Genomic DNA, 21,931 nt, shown 5'->3' on the forward strand with positions numbered 1-21,931 from the left:
TATGTGCTTAATGTACATGTTTAGTGTGAACATTACTATGATGAATGCCACTGCCAAATGGCAATTTATTATGTGCTTAAATGTCTTATATTAAAAAAGAATCCCTGAGGCAAAGTTAAACTGAAGGACAATAGAACTGAATAGAAAAACACACACATCTGTTACAGCAGGCTTGTACTGAGAGTGGAACACTACTAATTACGAACACAACACTGATATTTTTCCACAAACACAGTGGAATCACATCCCACCGCACACCATCGCATGCCAAAGGAAGGAATGCACAGAGAGACAGCTGAGAGGAACAGACCAGAGTAATTAAACAATGAGTGGTATGCATCAGGAAGCACAGCACTCGTATCCAGCTACACAGTCTCCTCAGCTTATTTGTGAACATGTGATGACATGACAGAGAGTGCACCAGTCTGACAGTTCTGAGAAGGCATGATGACCACAACAGAAACTGGAATCATAATAACAGTCTACAAACACGACACAGGACAGGATCCACACAAGCGCCATGGCGCCTCTTTCTGTTTTGTAGTGGATGCCCGTCCTGGAATGTGCCAGTTACTTAAAAAAACATGGTCCTGAACTGTAGGTGGTAGACTCTTCATGAGGGAAGTACAAAGAAAGATCAGCCATTATTAAACAGAGGCATCTGCTCTAGAATGGATCACACTGTCTTTGTCCTCTAGGCCTGTAGCTGTCATTAGGACCAGTAAAATAACAGTGGTGAACTACAAAGGCCAGCTCAGAGGTTATCAGTGTCCATGTGTAACTCCCGGCACTGGAGGGGTTGCTTCAGGTCAGCCAGAACCAATACCTGCCCACGCCCTAGACCAGCGGCCAGTCAGTGCCAATCACACGACACTATAACTGCCACACCATTCATAGGATAATAGCCTGACAACGGGGAGAAGGTGCCGGGTCTTTATGTGTGAAGGGGAGGAGGGATAGCTAGCTGCTGGGGTCTCCTCTGACATTAAACAGACAGGCTAACAGAAACAAAGACATAGAGCAGCAGGGGAACTCCAGTGAGTCTCTGTGAATGGCAGAAGTTGATCATTTCCTGACGTTTAACCTCACTCTGTCCTTCAAAATATGGCTCAGCATGGGCAAGGTGAGCAACATGCTGCTTTCCATCAGGCTAGACATTTACTCATACATCCAACACACAAAGTACACACTCTGGTCTTCTGAGGGCCCCTAACAGTTTGCAAGCTTGTTCTCAGAGCTGAAGAGTAAAGAAAGGTCTGGCCACCACAGGAGAGACACTAAGCAGTGGGTGTATTCCAGTGAGATCACAGAACATGGCTTAGCTCAGAGTAGCTTGATCAAACAAAGAGACTGAGCTGGTTGAAAGATGGGATTTGGATTGCCTTATCCAGGATCATTTTCTTCAGCAGCAGGCTCCCCTTTCTCTGTCAGGTGGCTGTGGAGTGAGAGCCCTGGGATGAAGGGAGCAGGGCCGGAGGAGGGCTAGGTCCTCGCCTCCACACTTCATCCCATAATGCATCATGTCTGTCAGAAAGGTATGTGTTCTCACCACAGCCTTCTGGGATGTCAGAGTCCGGGTCTGGCTAACTGATGAGGAGCTACAGTGAAGATCACACTGTACAACCACATCAAAGCAACTAGATAGCCATGTGATAGGACTTTCCACTGTTGTTTAGATACAATGTACATAGCTGTGACCAGTGACCACTATGTAGGATGTTAACCCTGGACCCTTCAAATATTTTGAGAGGTCATCTTACTCCTAGAAGGCAGCAGATCTCAATTTGCTTTGAAAATAGTGTGGCGTGCATTGTATATTCCACAGACCGCCTCAGTCCCTCTCAGCCTTGATGAAGTCCATAAGGAAGAGAATGAGAGACTCAGCCGTACTCAGCCGTACTCAGCCGTACTCAGCAACGAATTGAGAATGTGTGTTCCCAGAGACGCTGTCCTAATGATTACGCCTACTCAAGCAAACAGACAGATGAAAGCTATAAGGTCAGCCATCACAGACAGCTGGCAGTAAGTATGGTTGGTTGTTTAGCAACAAAACCGATGCTTATTGAAAACATGAATCCATTTACACAATGAGCACTTGTTTTCTCTCAAATATACCTTCCCAGTTATAGGTTAGCTAGCCAGCAATTTAATTTGGCTTATTAGCATTGACATGAAATCAGTCAAAACACCTCAAAACAAGACATGGTAACAAGAACAAGATGAAACGAGCTGAAACAAGCCACTTAGGATTCGCCACATGGCAGTTTCTTCGAATATTTGCTAGCAATCTGGCCATCCAGAATCAAAATAACACACTGACTTCTGCCCCATGGAGGCGTGCACATCGTTTTTGTGACATTGTTAGTTAACCCATCTCTATCAGTAATGGACCTGCCCCTACAGAGGAAAGCCCTGTGTTTAACATCTTGTGAAAAAGCTGGGAGATCGTAGACAGACTGGGCTGGGTCTTGTAACTTTATAAAGGGGACACATATTGTTCCTGTACCTTTTAACTTAATGGAGCGCCGATGCCGGTTACCAGTCTATGCTGTCTGAGAAGCCCTTGACTGTATGAGAGACAGGCGACTCTGGTGAAAGGCAAACACTTGGAGGAATATCCTGTCGTGTGTAGTTATCAAAAAAACAACGACATCCTCCACTCTAACGCACTGCTTCACCGGCTTGACTTCCACCGGCTGCTGATAACATTCTTGGGCTCATGGCAACTGTTGATGTGAGGAGATTCACATTCATTCGTAGGGAAATGTGATCACTAAAGTTGAGTTCAGTGAGAATGCGAAGAGATTGGGTTGATATAATAGAGTCATTATCTGAGGTAAAATAGCCAGAAATGTGTTTTTAATCAACTGACAAACTGCTATCAGTTTCAATTGATTCATCAACATTGAAGTGTTTTCGGTTTCCCTGTTCATAAGCCGTCTGCTCTACTGCCTATTCATTCACAGTGTGAGGTAGTGTTATTATAGCACAATGTGACACTGTACATGCTATCTGCAAGTGATAAGGTAGAAGAAGTTTAACAGGGCTTGTACAATGTAAGTACATGGAGGGGGCCAGAGATACATGGATTGTTCCACAAAATGAGTGCCTTTTGCATCCATTTGATATTTTGAGAAGAAATTGTGCACCAATATATAATGTTAAAAGCCTGTTATATTTAGGGTTGCAAAGGGAGGGGATATTACTGGAAACTTTCTATGTTTACCAGTAAACTACCAGAATGTTTGTATCTTTTAAGGATGTTATATAATCTACCCCCAGACATCTAATGCCCCTTTTGGGTACTTCACATTTGTACAGGTGTCTGTAATTATCTCTGGCACTCTGTGTGGCCACGTGAAATATATTAAATTAAATAAGATGATAAAAAAAAGAATGACAAAGCTGTAAAACATTATCCTAAATACACTGAACAGAAATATACACAGAGTGAAAGAGATAACGCAACATGTAAAGTGTTGGTCCCATGTTTCACGAGCTGAAATAACATTTTCCATATGCACAAAAAGCGTAGTTCTCTCCTATTTTGTGCACATATTTGTTTACATCCCTGCTAGTGAGCATTTCTCCTTTGAAAAGATCATTCGTCCAACTGACAGGTGTGGCATATCAAGAAGCTGTTTAAACAACATGAACAACATGACTGGCCACCCCTCAGAGCCTCGTTAATCTCCAGGTTTCTTCCTAGGTTCATTCCTTTCTAGGGAGTTTTTCCTAGCCACCATGCTTCTACATGGGTTTTAGGTTGGGTTTCTGTATAAACACTTTGTGACATCTGCTGATGTAAAAAGGGCTTTATAAAAAAATTATATTGATTACACAGATGCACCTTGTGCTGGGGCCAATAAAAGGCCACTCTAAAATGTGCAGTTTTGTCACACAACACAATGCCACAGATGTTTCAAGTTTGGAGGGAGCATGCAATCGCATGCTGACTACAGGAATGTCCACCAAAACTATTGTCAGAGAATTGCATGCTTATTTCTCTACCATAAGCAGCCTCCAACAGCATTTTAGAGAATTAGGCAGTACATCCAACCGGCCAAATAACCGCAGACCACTTATAACCACGCCAGCCCAGGATCTCGTACTCCGGCTTCTTCACCTGCGGGATCGTCTGAAACCAGCCACCCAAACAGCTAATGAAACTGTGGGTTTGCACAACTGAAAGTTTTCTGCACAAACTGTCAGAAACCGTCTCAGGGAAGCTCATCTGCGAGCTCACCATCCTCACCAGGGTCTTGACCTAACTGCAGTTTGGTAACCAACTTCAGTGGGCAAATGCTCACCTTCGATGGCCACTGGCATGCTGGAGAAGTGGGCTCTTCACGGATGAATCCTGGTATCAGCGTGTATGGCATCGTGTGGGTGAGCAGTTTGGTGATGTCAACATTGTGAACAGAGTGCCCCGTGGTGGAGGTGTGGTTATGGTATGGGGAGGCATAAGCTACGGACAACGAACACAATTGCATTTTATCGATGGCAATTTGAATGCGCAGAGATAGAGTTACGAGATCCTGAGGCCATTGTCGTGCCATTCATGCATTCATCCGCCGCCATTCATGTTTCAGCATGATAATGCACTGCCTCATGTTACAAGGATCTGTACACAATTCCTGGAAGCTGAAAATGTCTCAGTTCTTCCATGGCTTGCATACTCACAAGACATGTCACCCATTGAGCCTGTCTGGATCGACGTGTACGACAGCGTGTTCCAGTTTCCACCAATATCCAGCAACTTCGCACAGCCATTGAAGAGGATTGGGACAACATTACAGATTCAGATCAACTTTATTATCTCACCAGGAGGAAATTCATTTAGTCATGTGCTTAAAAAGACAGTACATAAAAAAATGAAAACACAGAAACTACACAAAATAATTAATTTAAAGTGAAAGTGCAATATGCTGTATACTGGAGGGACCAACAGGCTATCTATTATACAGCCTAATGGCTGTTGGAATAAAAGAGTCCCCATATCTATCTGTTTTAATTTTATTTTGAAGAAGTCTCTTTCCCCTTGTCCGGCTGCTGCTGTGACTGAATTTTGAGTGAAGGGGATGAGTACTGTCCTGTAAAATGTTTTCACGTTTTAGGAGAATGAGTTTTGTGTACAGGTTGGTGGCTGATTCCTGATCTATACCAATTATCCTTCCCGACATCTTAATCAAGCGCTGAAGCTTGACTTGGTCTTGCGCTCGCATGTTTCCAAACACGCATATCAGACCAAAGTACAGCACACTCTGCAGGACAGATTTATAGAACATTTGTAAGATATGGTGGTCGACATCAAAATGGTTCAGTTTGCGTAATAAAAACATTCTCTGTTGCAATTTCTTTATCTTTGCAAAGGCACAGTCATTGAATTTCAGTTTATTGTCTATTTTGATTCTCAGGTACTTATATGTGGTCACTATCGACTGGTTCACCATTCATCTTCTTTGGGCGTAGTGGAGTTTTGTTCCTTCTGAAATCAATTTCCATCTCTTTTGTTTTCTTAATGTTTATTTCAGGAAAGTTATCTGCACACCACTGGACAAATTTTGCCGTTTCTCTGTCAAAACCTTGGAGAGGCTTGGTCTGGGTGGAGGAAACACACAACAGCGGTGTCAACTGCATATTAATAGAAAATGTGCGGGCTGCGTCAGAGGCTTGACAATCGTTTGTGTACAGTGTGTACAGTATCGGTGAAAGTACGCAATCTTAAAGGGCTTCCGTATTCACCGTTCTACTGAAGATGTATAGATGGCGGAGTTAAACTTCACTTTTTGAGTACGGTCGACTAAACCATTCCAACGTTTCTGCAACTACCTCTCCCTAACAAGCAACATTTGAAATATGTTCTACCATCTTGTGGCTTTGAGTCAGTGACTCTTATCACATAATGACATTTTAAAGGATCTGTACACAATCAACAGCCTGCTCAACTCTACGCAAAGGAGATGTGTGGTGCTGCATGAGGCAAATGGTGTTACCAGATACTGACTGGTTTTTGGATCTACGCTCCTACTTTTTTTTATGGTATCTGTAACCAACAGATGCATATCTGTATTCACAGTCATGTGAAAACCATAGATTAGGGCCTAATGAATTTATATTAATTGACTGTTTTCCTTATATGAACTCAATATGAACAGTAAAATCTTTCACATTTTTGCATTTTACATTTACATTTTTGTTCAGTGTATAAACCCTCAAATTAGTGAATACCATCATGAAATATCCTTTATATTTTTTTTACACACTTATCTATTTTACTATGTCAGTATGTATTTGTTGTCAATGTTTTGGCGTCAAACTGTTGGCAGCTGTGAAAAAAGTCAATATTTGGAAGAATTTGCAGAGTTAATTGGAAATAATGCCATTGTTGATTAGATGTTTTTTTTTCATTAAATTAGGCTATTTTCTCTTAAACCATATGGTTAATCTGCTAGATACTCATGGGAAATATGAAGACCGACATAAAAAATGTATGACTACGTTTTTTAAACAATTATACAAGTAAATATTACCAAAGTTACAATAGATTGCCATTTTCTGTTAACTACCAAAATTACTGTAGATTCCGGTAACTTTGGTATACTAACAGTAGCTTTGCAAACCTAGTTATATTAATTGAAGTGCCCTTTAATATAGACCACATGGAAAATCCAATAAATCCAATTTTTTATTTGAATAAAGACTTGCTAAAGTGCCAAAATTCTGCATTTTGACATGTCTCTGTGCACTCTCTGTGACATCAAAGAAGATTTTAACCCACTTAACCCAAGCATTTATCCAAGTTTTCACCATCATTGTAAAGCGCGGAAGACACATTTCGGTTGAATGCATTCAGATGTGCAACTGACTAAGTATCCACTTTCCCTTCCTCTAGTTATTTATGTTGCCACGACAAAGTCATTTTATTTATTAAATTATTAAATGTGATTAGGGATTCATTTTAAGGTCAAAAAACAAACCTGTCCCTGATTTTAAGGTGAACCCTCTAACGTGAACTCAAATCAAATAAAATTGTATTAGTCACATGCGCCGAATACAACAGGTGTAGTAGACCTTACAGTAAGTAGACCTTACAGTGAAATGCTTACTTACGAACCCCTAACCAACAGTGCAGTTTAAAAAAAATATGGATAAGAATAAGAGATAAAAGTAACAAGTAATTAAAGAGCAGGAGTAAAAAATAACAATATATACAGGGGGGTGCCGGTACAGAGTCAATGTGCGGGGGCATCGGTTAGTTGAGGTAATATGTACATGTAGGTAGAGTTAATAAAGTGACTATGCATAGATGACGACAGAGAGTGGCAGTGGTATGGAGAGGGGAGGGGGGCAATGTAAATAATCTGGATAGCCATTTGACTAGATGTTCAGGAGTCTTATGGCTTAGGGGTAGAAGCTGTGTAGAAGCCTCTTGGACATAGACTTGGCGCTACCGCTTGCCATGCGGTAGTAGAGAGAACAGTCTATGACTAGGGTGGCTGGAGTCTTTGACAATTCTTAGTGTCTCCATCTGACACCGCCTGGTATAGAGGTCCTGGATGGCAGGAAGCTTGGCCCCAGTGATGTACAGGGCCATTCGCACTACCCTCTGTAGTGCATTGCGGTCGGAGGCCGAGCAGTTGCCATACCAGACAGTGATGCAACCAGTCAGGATGCTCTCGATGGTGCAGCTGTAGAACCTTTTGAGGATCTGAGGACCCATGCCAAATCTTTTCAGTCTCCTGAAGGGGAATAGGTTTTGTCGTGCCCGCTTCACGACTGTCTTGGTGTGCTTGGACCATGTTAGTTTGTTGGTGATGTGGACACCAAGGAACTTGAAGCTCTCAACCTGCTCCACTGTAGCCCCGTCGATGAGAATGGGGGAGTGCTCGGTCCTCTTTTTCCTGTAGTCCACAATCATCTCCTTTGTTTTGATCACGTTGAGGGAGAGGTTGTTGTCCTGGCACACACACGGCCAGGTCTCTGACCTCCTCCGTATAGGATGTCTCGTTGTTGTCGGTGATCAGGCCTACCACTGTTGTGTCATCTGCAAATGTAATGATGGTGTTGGAGTCGTGCCTGGCCATGCAGTCATGGGACTACAGGAGGGGGCTGAGCACACACCCCTGAGGGGCCCCTGTGTTGAGGACCAGCGTGGCGGATGTGTTGTTACCTACCCTTACAACCTGGGGGTGGCCCGTCAGGAAGTCCAGGATCCAGTTGCAGAGGGAGGTGGTAGTCCCAGGGTCCTTAGCTTATTGATGAGCTTTGAGGGCACTATGGTGTTAAACGCTGAGCTGTAGTCAAAGAATAGCATTCTCACATACAGTTGAAGTTGGACGTTTACATACACCTTAGCCAAATACATTTAAACTCAGTTTTTCACAATTCCTGACATTTAATCCTAGTAAAAATTCCCTGTCTTAGATCAGTTAGGATCACCACTTTATTTTAAGAACGTGAAATTTCAGAATAATAGTAGAGAGAATGATTAATTACAGCTTTTATTTCTTTCATCACATTCCCAGTGGGTCAGAAGTCTACATACACTCAATGAGTATTTGGTATCATTGCCTTTAAATTGCTTAACTTGGGTCAAACGTTTCAGGTAGCCTTCCACAAGCTTCCCACAATAAGTTGTGTGAATTTTGGCCCATTCTTCCTGACAAAGCTGGTGTAACTGAGTCAGGTTTGTAGGCCTCCTTGCTCACACAGGCTTTTTCAGTTCTGACCACCAATTTTCTATAGAATTGAGGTCAGGGCTTTGTGATGGCCACTCCAATACCTTGACTTTGTTGTCCTTAAGCCATTTTGTCACAACTTTGGAAGTATGCTTGGGGTCATTGTCCATTTGGAAGACCCAATTGCGACCAAGCTTGAACTTCCTGACTGATGTCTTGAGATGTTGCTTCAATATATCCACATCATTTTCATTCCTCATGTTGCCATCAATTTTGTGAAGTGCACCAGTCCCTCCTGCAGCAAAGTACCCCCACAATATGATGCTGCCACCCTCGTGCTTCACGGTTGGGGTGGTGTTCTTCGGCTTGCAAGCGTCCCCCTTTTTCCTCCAAACATAACAATGGTCATAATGGCCAAACAGTTCTATTTTTGTTTCATCAGACCAGAGGACATTTCTCCAAAAATAATGATTTCTCCAAGAAGTATGATCTTTGTCCCCATGTGCAGCAAACCAAACCAGAAGCAGTAGCTTCTTCCTTGCTGAACGGCCTTTCTGGTTATGTCGATATAGGACTCGTTTTAATGTGAATATAGATACTTGTGTACCTGTTTCCTCCAGCATCTTCACAGGGTCCTTTTCTGTTGTTCTGGGATTGATTTGCACTTTTCGCACCAAAGTACTTTCATCTCTAGGAGACAGAACGCGTCTCCTTCCTGAGCGGTATGAAGGCTGCATGGTCCCATGGTGTTTATACTTGCATATTATTGTTTGTACAGATGAACGTGGTACCTTCAGGTGTTTTGGAAATTGCTCCCAAGGATGAACCAGGTCTTGGCTGATTTCTTTAGATTTTCCATGATCTCAAGCAAAGAGGCACTGAGTTTGAAGGTAGGCCTTGAAATACATCCACAGGTACACCTCCAATTAACTCAAATTATGTCAATTAGCCTATCAGACGCTTCTAAAGCCATGACATCATCATTTTCTGGAATTTTCTAAGCTGTTTAAATGCACAGTCAACTTAGTGTATGTAAACTTCTGACCCACTGGAATTGTGGTACAGTGAATTCTAAGTGAAATAATCTGTCTGTAAACAATTGTTGGAAAAATGACTTGTGTCATGCACAAAGTATATGTCCTAACCGACTTGCCAAAACTATAGTTTGTTAACAAGAAATTTGTGCAGTGATTGAAAAACAAGTTTTAATGACTAAACTTCCGGCTTCAACTGTAGGTGTTTCTTTTGTCCAGGTGGGAAAGGGCAGTGTGGAGTGCAATAGAGATTGCATCATCTGTGTATCTGTTGAGGCGGTATGCAAACGGAGTGGGTCTCAGGTTTCTGGGATGATGGTGTTGATGTGAGCCATGACCAGCTTTTCAAAGCACTTCATGGCTACAGACGTGAGTGCTACGGGTCAGTAGTCATTTAGGCAGGTTACCTTAGTGTTCTTGGGCACAGGCACTATGGTGGTCTGCTTAAAACATGTTGGTATTACAGACTCGGACAGGGAGAGATTGAAAATGTCAGTGAAGACACTTGCTAGTTGGTCAGCGCATGCTCGCAGTACACGTCCTGGTAATCCATCTGGCCCTGCGGCCTTGTGAATGTTGACCTGTCTAAAGATCTTACTCACATCGGCTGCGGAGAGCGTGATCACACAGTCTTCCGGTACAGCTGGTGCTCTCATGCATGTTTCAGTGTTATTTGCCTCGAAGCGAGCATAGATGTAGTTTAGCTCTTCTGGGCAGCTCTCAGCTGTGCTTCCCTTTGTAGTCTGTAATGGTTTGCAAGCCCTGCCACATCCGACGAGCGGTGTAGTACGACTCGATCTTAGTCCTGTATTGATGCTTTGCCTGTTTTATGGTTCGTCGGAGGGCATAGCGGGATTTCTTATAAGCTTCCGGGTTAGAGTCCCACTCCTTGAAAGCGGCAGTTCTATCCTTTAGCTCAGTGCGGATGCAGCCTGTAATCCATGGCTTCTGGTTGGGGTACGTACGTACGGTCACTGTGGGGACGACATCATCGACACACTTATTGATGAAGCCAATGACAGAAGTGGTGTACTCCGCAATGCCATTGGAGGAATCCTGGAACATATTCCAGTCTAGCAAAACAGTCCTGTAGCTTAGCATCTGCTTCATCTGACCACTTTTTTATTGATCTAGTCACTGGTGCTTCTTGCTTTAATTTTAGCTTGTAAGCAGGAATCAGAAGGATGGAATTATGGTCAGATTTGCCAAATGGAGGGCGAGGGAGAGCTTTGTATGCGTCTCTGTTTGTGGAGTATAGGTGGTCCAGAGTTCTTTTCCCTCTGGACCACATTTAACATGCTGATAGAAAATTGGTAAAATTGATTTAAGTTTCCCTGCATTACAGTCCCCGGCTACTAGGAGCGCTGCCTCTGGGTGAGCGTTTTCTTGTTTGCTTATGGTGAATACAGCTCATTCAATGCAATCTTAGTGCCAACCTCTGACTGAGGTCGTATGTAAACAGCTACGAAGAATACAGATGAGAACTCTCTCGGTAGGTAGTATGGTCTACAGCTTATCATGATATACTCAACCTCAGGCGAGCAATAGCTCGAGACTTCCTTATATATAGTGCACCAGCTGTTATTTACAAAAATACATAGTCCACCGCCCATTGTCTTACCAGACGTCGCTGTTCTATCCTGCCGGACATCGTATAACCAGCCAGCTGTATGTTGATATTGTCGTCGTTCAGCCACGACTCCGTGCAGCATAAGATGTTACAGTTTTGAATGTCCCATTGGTAGTTTAATCTTCCCTGTAACTCGTCGATTTTATTGTCCAAAGATTGCATGTTTGCGAGCAGAACTGAGGGAAGTGGGGGTTTATTCGATCGCCTCCGAATTCTCAGAAGGCAGCCCGCTCTCCAGCCTCTCTTTCTCTACCTCCTCTTCATGCAGGTCACGGGGGTCGGGGCCTGTTCCCGAGGGAGCCGTATATCCTCCGCCTCGGGCTCGTCAGAGTCGTGACAGAAGAAAAAGGATTCTGCTAGTCCGTGGTGAGTAATCTCAGTCCTGATGTCTAGAAGTTATTTTCGGTCATAAGAGATAGTAGTGGCAACATTATGTACTAAATTAGTAAAAAAACAAGTTAAAAAACAACGCAGATAAACAAACAAACAAAAAACAATCGGTTGGGGGCACGTAAAACGTCTGCCTTCTGCTCCGGCGCCATCTTATTATCTGAATTGTAATTTTAATATCGTAAAACAATTCCTTTTTTTATCCAATCTTTTTCAAGAAACATTAAGCCTCTATAGACAAATTGTAGTGTAAAAGCAGGTGGGCTGTTTGTACTATTTTTGGTAATTTTCTGGTGTTTTGGAGTGGAAAACTGAGTGAGTGACGCATAACACGTCAACCCTGTTGTAAACCATAGATAGACAGGCTAGAAATGTTTTAACAATTTCATATTTTTTGTGAAGCTTGCATTCAATTGCCCCTCCCTATTGCACACAATAAGATTCAAATTTCTCCTGTCACATAGAGATGTATGGCTGATTTAAGATTAAACTGTCAACCCTGTTATCATCAACCCTGTTATCGTCAACCCTGTTATCGTCAACCCTGTTGCTATATTTGACACTTAATAGGAACTTCCTATTGTATTTTTTTGAGATGGGAAAATTTGTTTTTTATTAAGTTGAACATTTGTTCTTTATGGCAGAATGTGAAAATTAGGTCAAATCAAACAGTTTTTTTTCACCAAGTTACACAGCTCAAAAAGGCACCAAATTGGTGGAACGGCCCACTGAAGGACACAGACACGGACAGGAACAGCAGGACATACTGTAGGAACTACAGTACATTAAACAGAGAGTGTTGTACTCACCATACTGGCAACTGGGCCCATTGAAGCCAGCAGGACAGTCACAAAGCTGGGAGCTGGAGCGGGAGCCCTCCCGACACTGGCCCCCGTTGAAGCACACGCCGTAGCTACACACAGCTGGAGGATGGCACCGGGATGGGATGGATGGGATAGGAGACGGAGAGAAAGAAAGAGGAGAAGAGATAAGAGGAGCAGAAGCACCTGGCTGCTGTCACAGAATGTCAACATCTGCAGTGGGACAGTTTGACCTATCAGTGCCTCTTCAGTTCCCTGTTAACACCTGATTGAGAAGGACCTTGATGTTCCTGCTGTTACATTTAACCACGCTAACAGGGCTCCCTCCTCCAGTTGGCTCTTCAAGAAAGAGAGTGGCTTTCAGGCACGTTACCAGGTGAAAAAAAAAGTAATAGTAATGTTTTTGGGAGAAAATGAATCAGCTGGGATAGTTTAACCCTGAGTGAAAGAAATAGGCTGCATCTCTGCTAAGGACATAGTCAACCCCCATGGTCACATAGCAATCTGCTCTGAAACTGAATATATGGCCCATATCTCCACACAGACATAGATCATGCATCCAGTACTATTAGCATGAGGTGAGGCAGAGAGCCACAGGGTGTGGGACATCAATCTAGGAGAGAGACGGCCCTATCTGGCTAAATCCCCAGAGTCGAACAACTTATCTCGTTTAGACGTGTGAAATCCGTGGAATTGGAATAAACAAACACCTCAAACCACTAGGTAGCCTATGCCACGTGAATCCAGCACAGAGGTGTAGGCATTGCATTCTACACACTCATATCCTCTCTCTCCTTCACCTCCAAGCTAGTGTGTGTGTGTGTGTGTGTGTGTGTGTGTGTGTGTGTGTGTGTGTGTGTGTGTGTGTGTAGGATCTCTGTACACTGCACAGCAAGGTACAGGAGAGCAAGCCAAGCCTCATGTTTCGCTCCATTAAGAAAGGTGCAGTCTACAGTGTGACGGCTACAGAGTATCAGAGGATTGACGCTTGTGTTTGTACACACCCATGTTGGCACTAGCAGTACTAAGGCTCAGGGAGAGGAGATGTACGGAACACCTAATCATGGCAGGAATGCCCGCTCTTCTCCAAGGTGATTAGACAGGAACCTCTCAAAAGATGTAGCTTCTGCCAGATCTGCATTTTTCTGCTAATCTAATCCGATCGGCAGCTGCATGACCAATTCCCCCTCCCAGTCCATTTTGGGGCCATATATGGGCCCAATAACGACATGCCAACCGAAATATATGGGCTTAATAACGACATGCCAACCAAAGATCTGAGGTGGTGTGCAGTTCAACATGGGCAATACAAATGAGTGACAAGATATACTACCAACAAATCAGTGTACTTGTTTAAACTACAGCAAGAGGAGAACATAGTTTGGCAGTCTGTAAATGCCTTCCTCGAAAACGATTAAAAACAAATTATTTTTCCTTTCAACATTATGCCTAAGGAAATGTCCAATATGTCTGTGTTACTCATGATCTTGACAGGTGTTTTTTCTCTAGCTATAGGTGTCATCTGTCATGGTAACAGCAGCTCCTCTCAATGCTAGACAGCTTCATAATGAACAGCTATTCATCTCACAGGTGGGTTACATCAGCATGAGGAGACAGAGATGTAAAGAAAACTAGAGAATGACCGATAATGTTCTGTTATAGTCTACCGGTCCTTCTTTATCGGCTTTGCCCATAGTCCCTCTACATAGCAAAACATCGGCTATGCCAGCCGCTACTCACCGGCTGAGCACTGCATAATGTCGAGGAATGTCTACCTGGGAAAATCATCAGCAAGCAGTAAGATACTGTAGCTCATTCTACAACAGAAACGTGCTGTATTGAGAAACGAGTCAACTGACACAGAGACCAAAATCTAACCTCTGTTGCAAATATTAGTTTAATTCACTAATAAGGCTTGTGTCGACGTCAGATTAGATGATTGTCGTAATAGGGAAAGAAGGAAGTGTTTAAAAATGCCTAAATAAAGGTTGACAATAGGTAAAGCTACCGAAGAATCTTCCTGCATGTTTATGGACCAAGAAAGCTGTAGATCAGCGTGCTGTAGATCAGCGTGCTGTAGATCAGCGTGCTGTAGATCAGCGTGCTGTAGATCAGCGTGCTGTAGATCAGCGTGCTGTAGATCAGCGTGCTGTAGATCAGCGTGCGTGTGTTCTCACTTCTCAAACTATGGGCAGATTTGAGTCAGACAGAATGTGCATCATCGTTTCAATGTTCTTTCCTACCCTCGCTCTCCTTGTTAGATATTATGTACATTTATGGATTGGTAGCAAATGTCATCGCCATTGATCTAGTTATCATAGTAGAAGTAAACAGCAACAAATGATATGAGCAATAGAGAGAGATGTGAAAAGGATCAGAGTTACAGCCTCGCTCTATCAAATCATAGCAGTAGGATCAAGTTACAACCCGCCCATTTCTTGCCAGATGGCTGAACTAGCCAATTGAGTTGTTTTGATATTCGACCTGGCAGCTGAGTTGTTTAGAAATGCGTCCCGACAGCTGAAAAAAAAACTTTTCACAAATCATGACGTTACATTGGACCCATTTGCATTGAACATATGTTCTTTTATATTCTCAAACTAACAGAAGTGCCTATCAGGTGCATAGGCATGGCCCAGGCCCCCACACCTGGGGAGCCAGGCCCACCCAATCAGATTAAGCATTTCCAATTTTTATGCTAGTTACTTATCAGTGTTCCAAAAGGGACATTATTTGTCCTTTTTAACATGCAAACACCATCAAAGTCAAAAGTTTTTGAACACCTACTCATTCAAGGGTTTTTATTTAATTTTACTATTTTCTACATTGTAGAATAATAGTGAAGACATCAAACTATTAAATAACACATATGGAATCATGCAGTAATCAAAAACGTGTTAAACAAATCAAAATATTATTTTATATTTGAGATTCTTCAAATAGCCACCCTTTGCCTTGATGACAGCTTTGCACACTCTTGTCATTAGAGGCAGGTAGCCTAGTGGTTAGAGCTTTGGACTAGTAACCGAAAGATTGCAAGATCTAATCCCCGAGCTGACAAGGTACAAATCTGTTGTTCTGCCCCTGAACAAGGCAGGTAAACCACTGTTCCTAGGCTGTCACTGAAAATAAGAATTTGATCTTAACTGAATTGCCTAGTTAAATAATGTTAAAATAAAAAATGATCCTATGAGGTGTGTCAACTTTTGTCTGGTACTGGAGAATTCGTAGCAAGCAGTGCACTGGGTTAATCAGATTTGATGAAATATAACAGAACAGATTAATTGGAATGATATTCACTCTCACGAGATGGGTTGCCAAAAAGAACTAACTGAAAGCCAAACCCCATATAATTAACAAATATGACTGCATTGAGGCATATGTAACTGTGCTTCTATGGCTATATACTATACACCATGCCACGGACGATTTCATTTGTTAATTTAGCAAACAAGTTAACTCATAATCCAGTGCTTTTATCACAGTCAACAACACCTATATTTTAGCTTTAAAAATGCTGAACTCTATCTCAGCTTTAAAACAGCAACATGGCAAAATGTGTAGAATAGCATGAGATTAGCTATAAAACTGCACATTTAGCTATAAACCCGTCACTGAGAAGAAATTATATGTGTCTTTGCCAGAAAGGGGGGGAGCAGAATCATTTCTGTCCTCTCTCTCAACAGCTCCAGAAGAATCCCTGGAGTGTGAGGCGAAGTCTAAACATCTTGACGTCCTCCTGGCCCTGTGCTCAGACACCTGGTCAGCTCTGTGTCTGGGAGCAGCAATCCACAAGTCCCCTCAGACCTCACTCAACAATACCCAACACAGTTCCAACACAACCCCCTCCGCCCTCAATCAACTAATACCCAACACAGCTCCAACAACCAACACAACACATTGGTGTAAAATACTTAAGTAAAAATATGTTTAAAGTACTACTTAAGTAGTTTTTTGGGGTATCTGTACTTGACTTGATTTTATTTATATTTTTAACAACTTTTACTTTTACTTCACTACTTTCCTAAAGAAAATTATGTTATTTTTACTCCATACATTTTCCCTGACACCCAAAAGTACTCATTACATTTTGAATGCTTAGCAGAACATTAAAATGGTCCATTTCACACTCCACCCTCACTCAACAAATACCTAACATCAGTGCGTTCGGAAATGATTCAGACCCCTTGACTTTTTCCACATTTTGTTACATTATAGCCTTATTAAAATGTTTTTTCCCCACATCAATCTACACACAATACCCATAATAACAAAGCAAAATTTTTTGCAAATGTACACTACCGGTCAAAAGTTTTAGAACACCTCCTTATTCAAAGGTTTTTCTTTATTTTTTACTATTTTCTACATTGTAGAATAATAGTGAAGACATAACTATGAAATAACACATATGGAATAAACATAGTGAAATGACAGTCCATCATTACTTTAAGACATGAAGATCAGTCAATACGGAACATTTCAAGAACTTTGAAAGTTTCTTCAAGTGCATTCGCAAAAACCATCAAGCGCTATGATTAAACTGGCTCTCATGAGGACCGCCACAGGAATGGTAGACCCAGAGTTACCTCTGCTGCAGAGGATAAGTTTATTAGCGTTACCAGCCTCAGAAATTGCAGCCCAAATAAATGCTTCACAGAGTTCAAGTAACAGACACATCGCAACATCAACTGTTTAGAGGAGACTGTGTGAATCAGGCCTTCATGGTCGAATTGATGCAAAGAAACCACAACTAAAGGACACCAATAAGAAGAAGAGACTTGCTTGGGCCAAGAAACACAAGCAATCGACATTAGACCAGTGGAAATTTGTAATTTGGTCTAGAGTCCGTATTGGAGAGTTTTGGTTCTAACCTCTGTGTCTTTGTGAGACGAGGTGTTGGTGAACGGATGATCTCCACATTTGTATTTCCCACCGTAAAGCAGGGAGGCTTTTGCTATATTTTGCTACATTGTAAATACTTTGCCACCATGGCCTATTTATTGCCTTACCTCCCTTATCCTACTTAATTTGCACATACTGTATATAGACTTTTTCTACTGTATTATTGACTGTATGTTTGTTTATTCCATGTGTAACTCTGTGTTGTTGTAAGTGTCGAACTGCTTTGCTTTATCTTGGCCAGGTCACAGTTGCAAATGAGAACTTGTTCTCAACTAGCCTACCTGGTTAAATAAAGGTGAAATAAAAAAATAAACTAAAAGGAGGAGATGTTATGGCTACCACAGCATTCTGCAGTGATACACAACTCCATCTGCTTTGGGCTTAGTGGGACTATCATTTGTTTTTCAACAGGATAATGACCCAACACACCTCCAGGCTGTGAAAGGGCTATTTGACCAAGAAGGAGAGTGATGGAGTGCTGCATCAGATGACCTGGCCAGCACAATCCCCCGACCTCAACTAAATTGAGATGTTTTGGGATGAGTTGGACCACAGAGTGAAGGAAAAGCAGCCAACAAGTGCAGAGCACATGTGGGAATTCCTTCATGACTGTTGTAAAAACATTCCAGGTGAAGCTGGTTGAGAGAATATCAAGAGTGTGCAAAGTTGTCATCAAGGAAAAGGGTGGCTAGTTGAACAATCTCAAATATAAAATATATTTTGATTTGTTTAAAACTTTTTTGTTTACTACATGATTCCATATGTGTTATTTCATAGTTTCAATGTCATCACTATTATTCTACAATGTAGAAAATAGTCAAAATAAAGAAAAACCCTTGAATGTGTAGGTGTTCTAAAACTTTTGACCAGTAGTGTATTAAAAGTAAAAACTGAAATATCACATTCACATAAGTATTCACACCCTTTACTCAGTGCTTTGTTGAAGCACCTTTGGCAGCGATTACAGCCTCGAGTCTTCTTGGGTATGACGCTACAAGCTTGGCACACCTGTATTTGGTGAGTTTCTTCCATTCTTCTCTGCAGATCCTCTCAAGCTCTGTCAGATTGGATGGGGAGCGTCGCTGCACGGCTATTTTCAGGTCTCTCCAGAGATGTTCGATCGGGTTCAATTCCGGGCTCTGGCTGGGCCACTCAAGGAAATTCAGAGACTTGTCCCGAAGCCACTCCTGCTTTGTCTTGGCTGTGTGCTTAGGGTTGTTGTCCTGTTGGAAGGTGAACCTTTGCTCCAGTCTGAGGTCCTGACCACTCTGGAGCTGGTTTTCATCAAGGATCTCTCTGTACTTTTCTCAGTTCACCTTTCCCTCAATCCTGACTAGTCTCCCTGCTGCTGAAAAACATCCCCACAGCATGACACTATCACCACCATGCTTCACCGTAGGGATGATGCCAGGTTTCCTCCAGACATGACGCTTGGCATTCAGGCCAAAGAGTTCCATCTTGGTTTTATCAAACCAGAGAATCTTGTTTCTCATGGTCTGGGAGTCCTTTATGTGCCTTTTGACAAACTCCAAGTGCCTTTTACTGAGGAGTGGCTTCCGTATGGCCACTACCATAAAGGCCTGATTGGTGGAGCTCTGTCAGAGTGACCATCGGGTTCTTGGTCACTTCCCTGAACAAAGACCTTCTCCCCCGATTGCTCAGTTTGGCCAGATGGCCAGCCCTAAGAAGAGTCTTGGTGGTTCCAAATGTCTTCAATTTAAGAATGATGGAGGCCACTGTGCTCTTGGGGACCTTCAATGCTGCAGAAATATTTTGGTACCCTTCCCCAGATCTGTACCTTGACACAATCCTGTCTCGGAGCTCCACAGACAATTCCTTCACCTCATGGCTTGGTTTTTGCTCTGACATGCACTGTCAACTGTGGGACCTTATATAGACAGGTGTGTGCCTTTCCAATCATTTACCACATGTGGACTCCAATCAAGTTGTAGAAACATCTCAAGGATGATCAATGGAAACGGCATGCATCTGAGCTCAATTTCGAGTCTCATAGTAAAGGGTTTGAATACTTATGTAAATAAGTTATTTCTGTCTTTTATTTTTAATTCATTTGCAAAAAAGGATTTTAGAATAAGGCTGTAACGTAACAAAAAGGTTAAGGGGTCTGAATACTTTGTGAATGCACTGTATACAGCTTTGTGTCCCCAAATACAGCTGAACAACTGATGCAAATTCATCAGAACAACAACATTATTAACAGCTGTGAAAGACCTTCAGAAGTAGCCATTTTCCAATGCAATTAAAAACCACTGCCAAGGAAGCGAGGAGTCAAACCACCCTGAAGTTTTCAATATGTCACAAGTGGCAAACAAGACGCTTGTCCCTTTCCCCCTCTAAGAAATGTGAGAAATGAACTTCTTGCCAGCTAACCATGGAGAGCATGTTCCCGCCGCCCGCTCTCCACCCTTACACTGCTTAATCTCCCTTGAAATAATTCCTTAACTTGCTGTGCAGCACGGCAAACGGCGTAACACTCACTCTCATCTTTCTCTGTGATTGCCTCCACTCTGTTACAAAGACACCTTGTCTGAGGGGATTAGCTGCTTCCACAGAGAAACAGAGATAGGTCAATGAGTCGCACTGCCACCAGACGGATGCTGGAGTCCAAGGAGCAGGTGTCACCAGCTCAGCCTCTGACATGGCCTCCACATCCTAACAGATGTATCTTTATAGTCAATGATGAGGGTCTGTTTGTTTAGGTTGTGTCCATATGTTTAACCCCAGATTGAGAGACAGAGGGAGCAGATTTACAGTAATTCGTAGGCATTTTAATTATATAAAAAAAGAATATTTAACCTTAATTTTACTAGGCAAATCAGTTAAGAACAAATTCTTATTTACAATGATGGCAGTGGGTTAACTGCCTTGTTCAGGGGCAGAACAACAGATTTTTACCATGTCAGCTCGGGGATTCGATCCAGCAACCTTGCGGTTACTGGCCCAATGCTCTAACCACAAGGCTACCTGCCGCATAAATTTCCACCCTGCCATCTCCGTTTGTGTTAGTAATTGGTACACACGGAGAGCAGCACTATAGTTTGAGGCAGCAAATCATGTTTTGCTTTGCAGAGGAATGTATAAAATCAAAGGGTTCTCACAGTAGCCAGGATAGGCCAAGGGCAGCACTGTCAGAAGGTCCTCGTCACCAGAACAACTTTAAATACCCCTGAAGAATGGTTTCAGGGATATTCCAAAAATGTATATTTCAAGCCTGTCTCCTAAATCACTTGTCTTAGTATGTAATGTTGATGGATGTATCTGAATGGGGATGTCCCTGAAGGTAGGATACACAGATTTCCATGTGCAGTGGGAGGATGTGGGTGGGAACCTGGTGGCTAAACTGAATTACTCAAAATGTCTCCCTGTCTGGCAGTGTTGGTCACAGATAAGATAACAAGTACTAGATACATGGGTGGAGGAGAATAGGAAGAGGATATTTGTGGTACATTTGACACTTTCCTGCTTTTCATACACAGTGTTTATCATGGACATGATAAACTTAAATGAAAACATCCCAAGACAATGAGCTTAGCCTCTATGACTCGGAAACACCATGCCATGCCAGTCTGTTTTTGTATGTGCGTGTCTGTGAACAGAGACCTGGCCGGGTGGTGCCAGAATAACAACCTAACCCTCAACGTAACCAAGACTAAGGAGATGATTGTGGACTACAGGAAAAGGAGGACCGAGCACGCCCCCATTCTCATCGACGGGGCTGTAGTGGAGCAGGTTGAGAGCTTCAAGTTCCTTGGTGTCCACATCAACAACAAACTAGAATGGTTCAAACACCAAGACAGTCATGAAGAGGGCACGATAAAGTCTATTCCCCCTCAGGAAACTAAAAAGATTTGGCATGGGTCCTGAGATCCTCAAAATGTTCTACAGCTGCAACATCGAGAGCATCCTGACTGGTTGCATCACTGCCTGGTACGGAAATTGCTCGGCCTCTGAACGCAAGGCACAACAGAGGGTAGTGCGTATGGCCCAGTGCATCACTGGGGCTAAGCTGCCTGCCATCCATGACCTCTACACTAGGCGGTGTCAGAGGAAGGCCCTAAAAATTGTCAAAGACCCCAGCCACCCCAGTCATAGACTGTTCTCTCTACTACCGCATGGCAAGCGGTACCGGAGTGCCAAGTCTAGGACAAAAAGGCTTCTCAACAGTTTTTACCCCCAAGCCATAAGACTCCTGAACAGGTAATCAAATGGCTACCCGGACTATTTGCATTGTGCCCCCCCCCCCCCCCCTCAATCAGCCTGGCTAACCGGTGTCTGTATGTAGCCTCGCTACTTTTATAGCCTCACTACTGTATATAGCCTGTCTTTTTACTGTTGTTTTATTTCTTTACCTACCTATTGTTCACCTAATACCTTTTTTGTACTATTGGTTAGAGCCTGTAAGTAAGCATTTCACTGTAAGGTCACCTGTTGTATTCGGCGCACGTGACAAAT

The 21,931-nt window shown here is 42.7% G+C and overlaps 1 protein-coding gene across 1 annotated transcript in view; it reads right to left on the minus strand.

Moving 5' to 3' along the window:
- Positions 1-21,931, minus strand: part of megf6b (multiple EGF-like-domains 6b) — a 109,793-nt gene that overhangs the window by 79,888 nt on the left and 7,974 nt on the right. Inside the window, exon 4 of the mRNA XM_038964148.1 lies at positions 12,545-12,658. Coding sequence (XP_038820076.1) covers positions 12,545-12,658 — 114 coding nt within the window. The remainder of the gene's footprint in view (positions 1-12,544; positions 12,659-21,931) is intronic.

The sequence above is a fragment of the Salvelinus namaycush genome, chromosome 2, assembly GCF_016432855.1.
Source record: "Salvelinus namaycush isolate Seneca chromosome 2, SaNama_1.0, whole genome shotgun sequence".
NCBI lineage: Eukaryota > Metazoa > Chordata > Actinopteri > Salmoniformes > Salmonidae > Salvelinus > Salvelinus namaycush.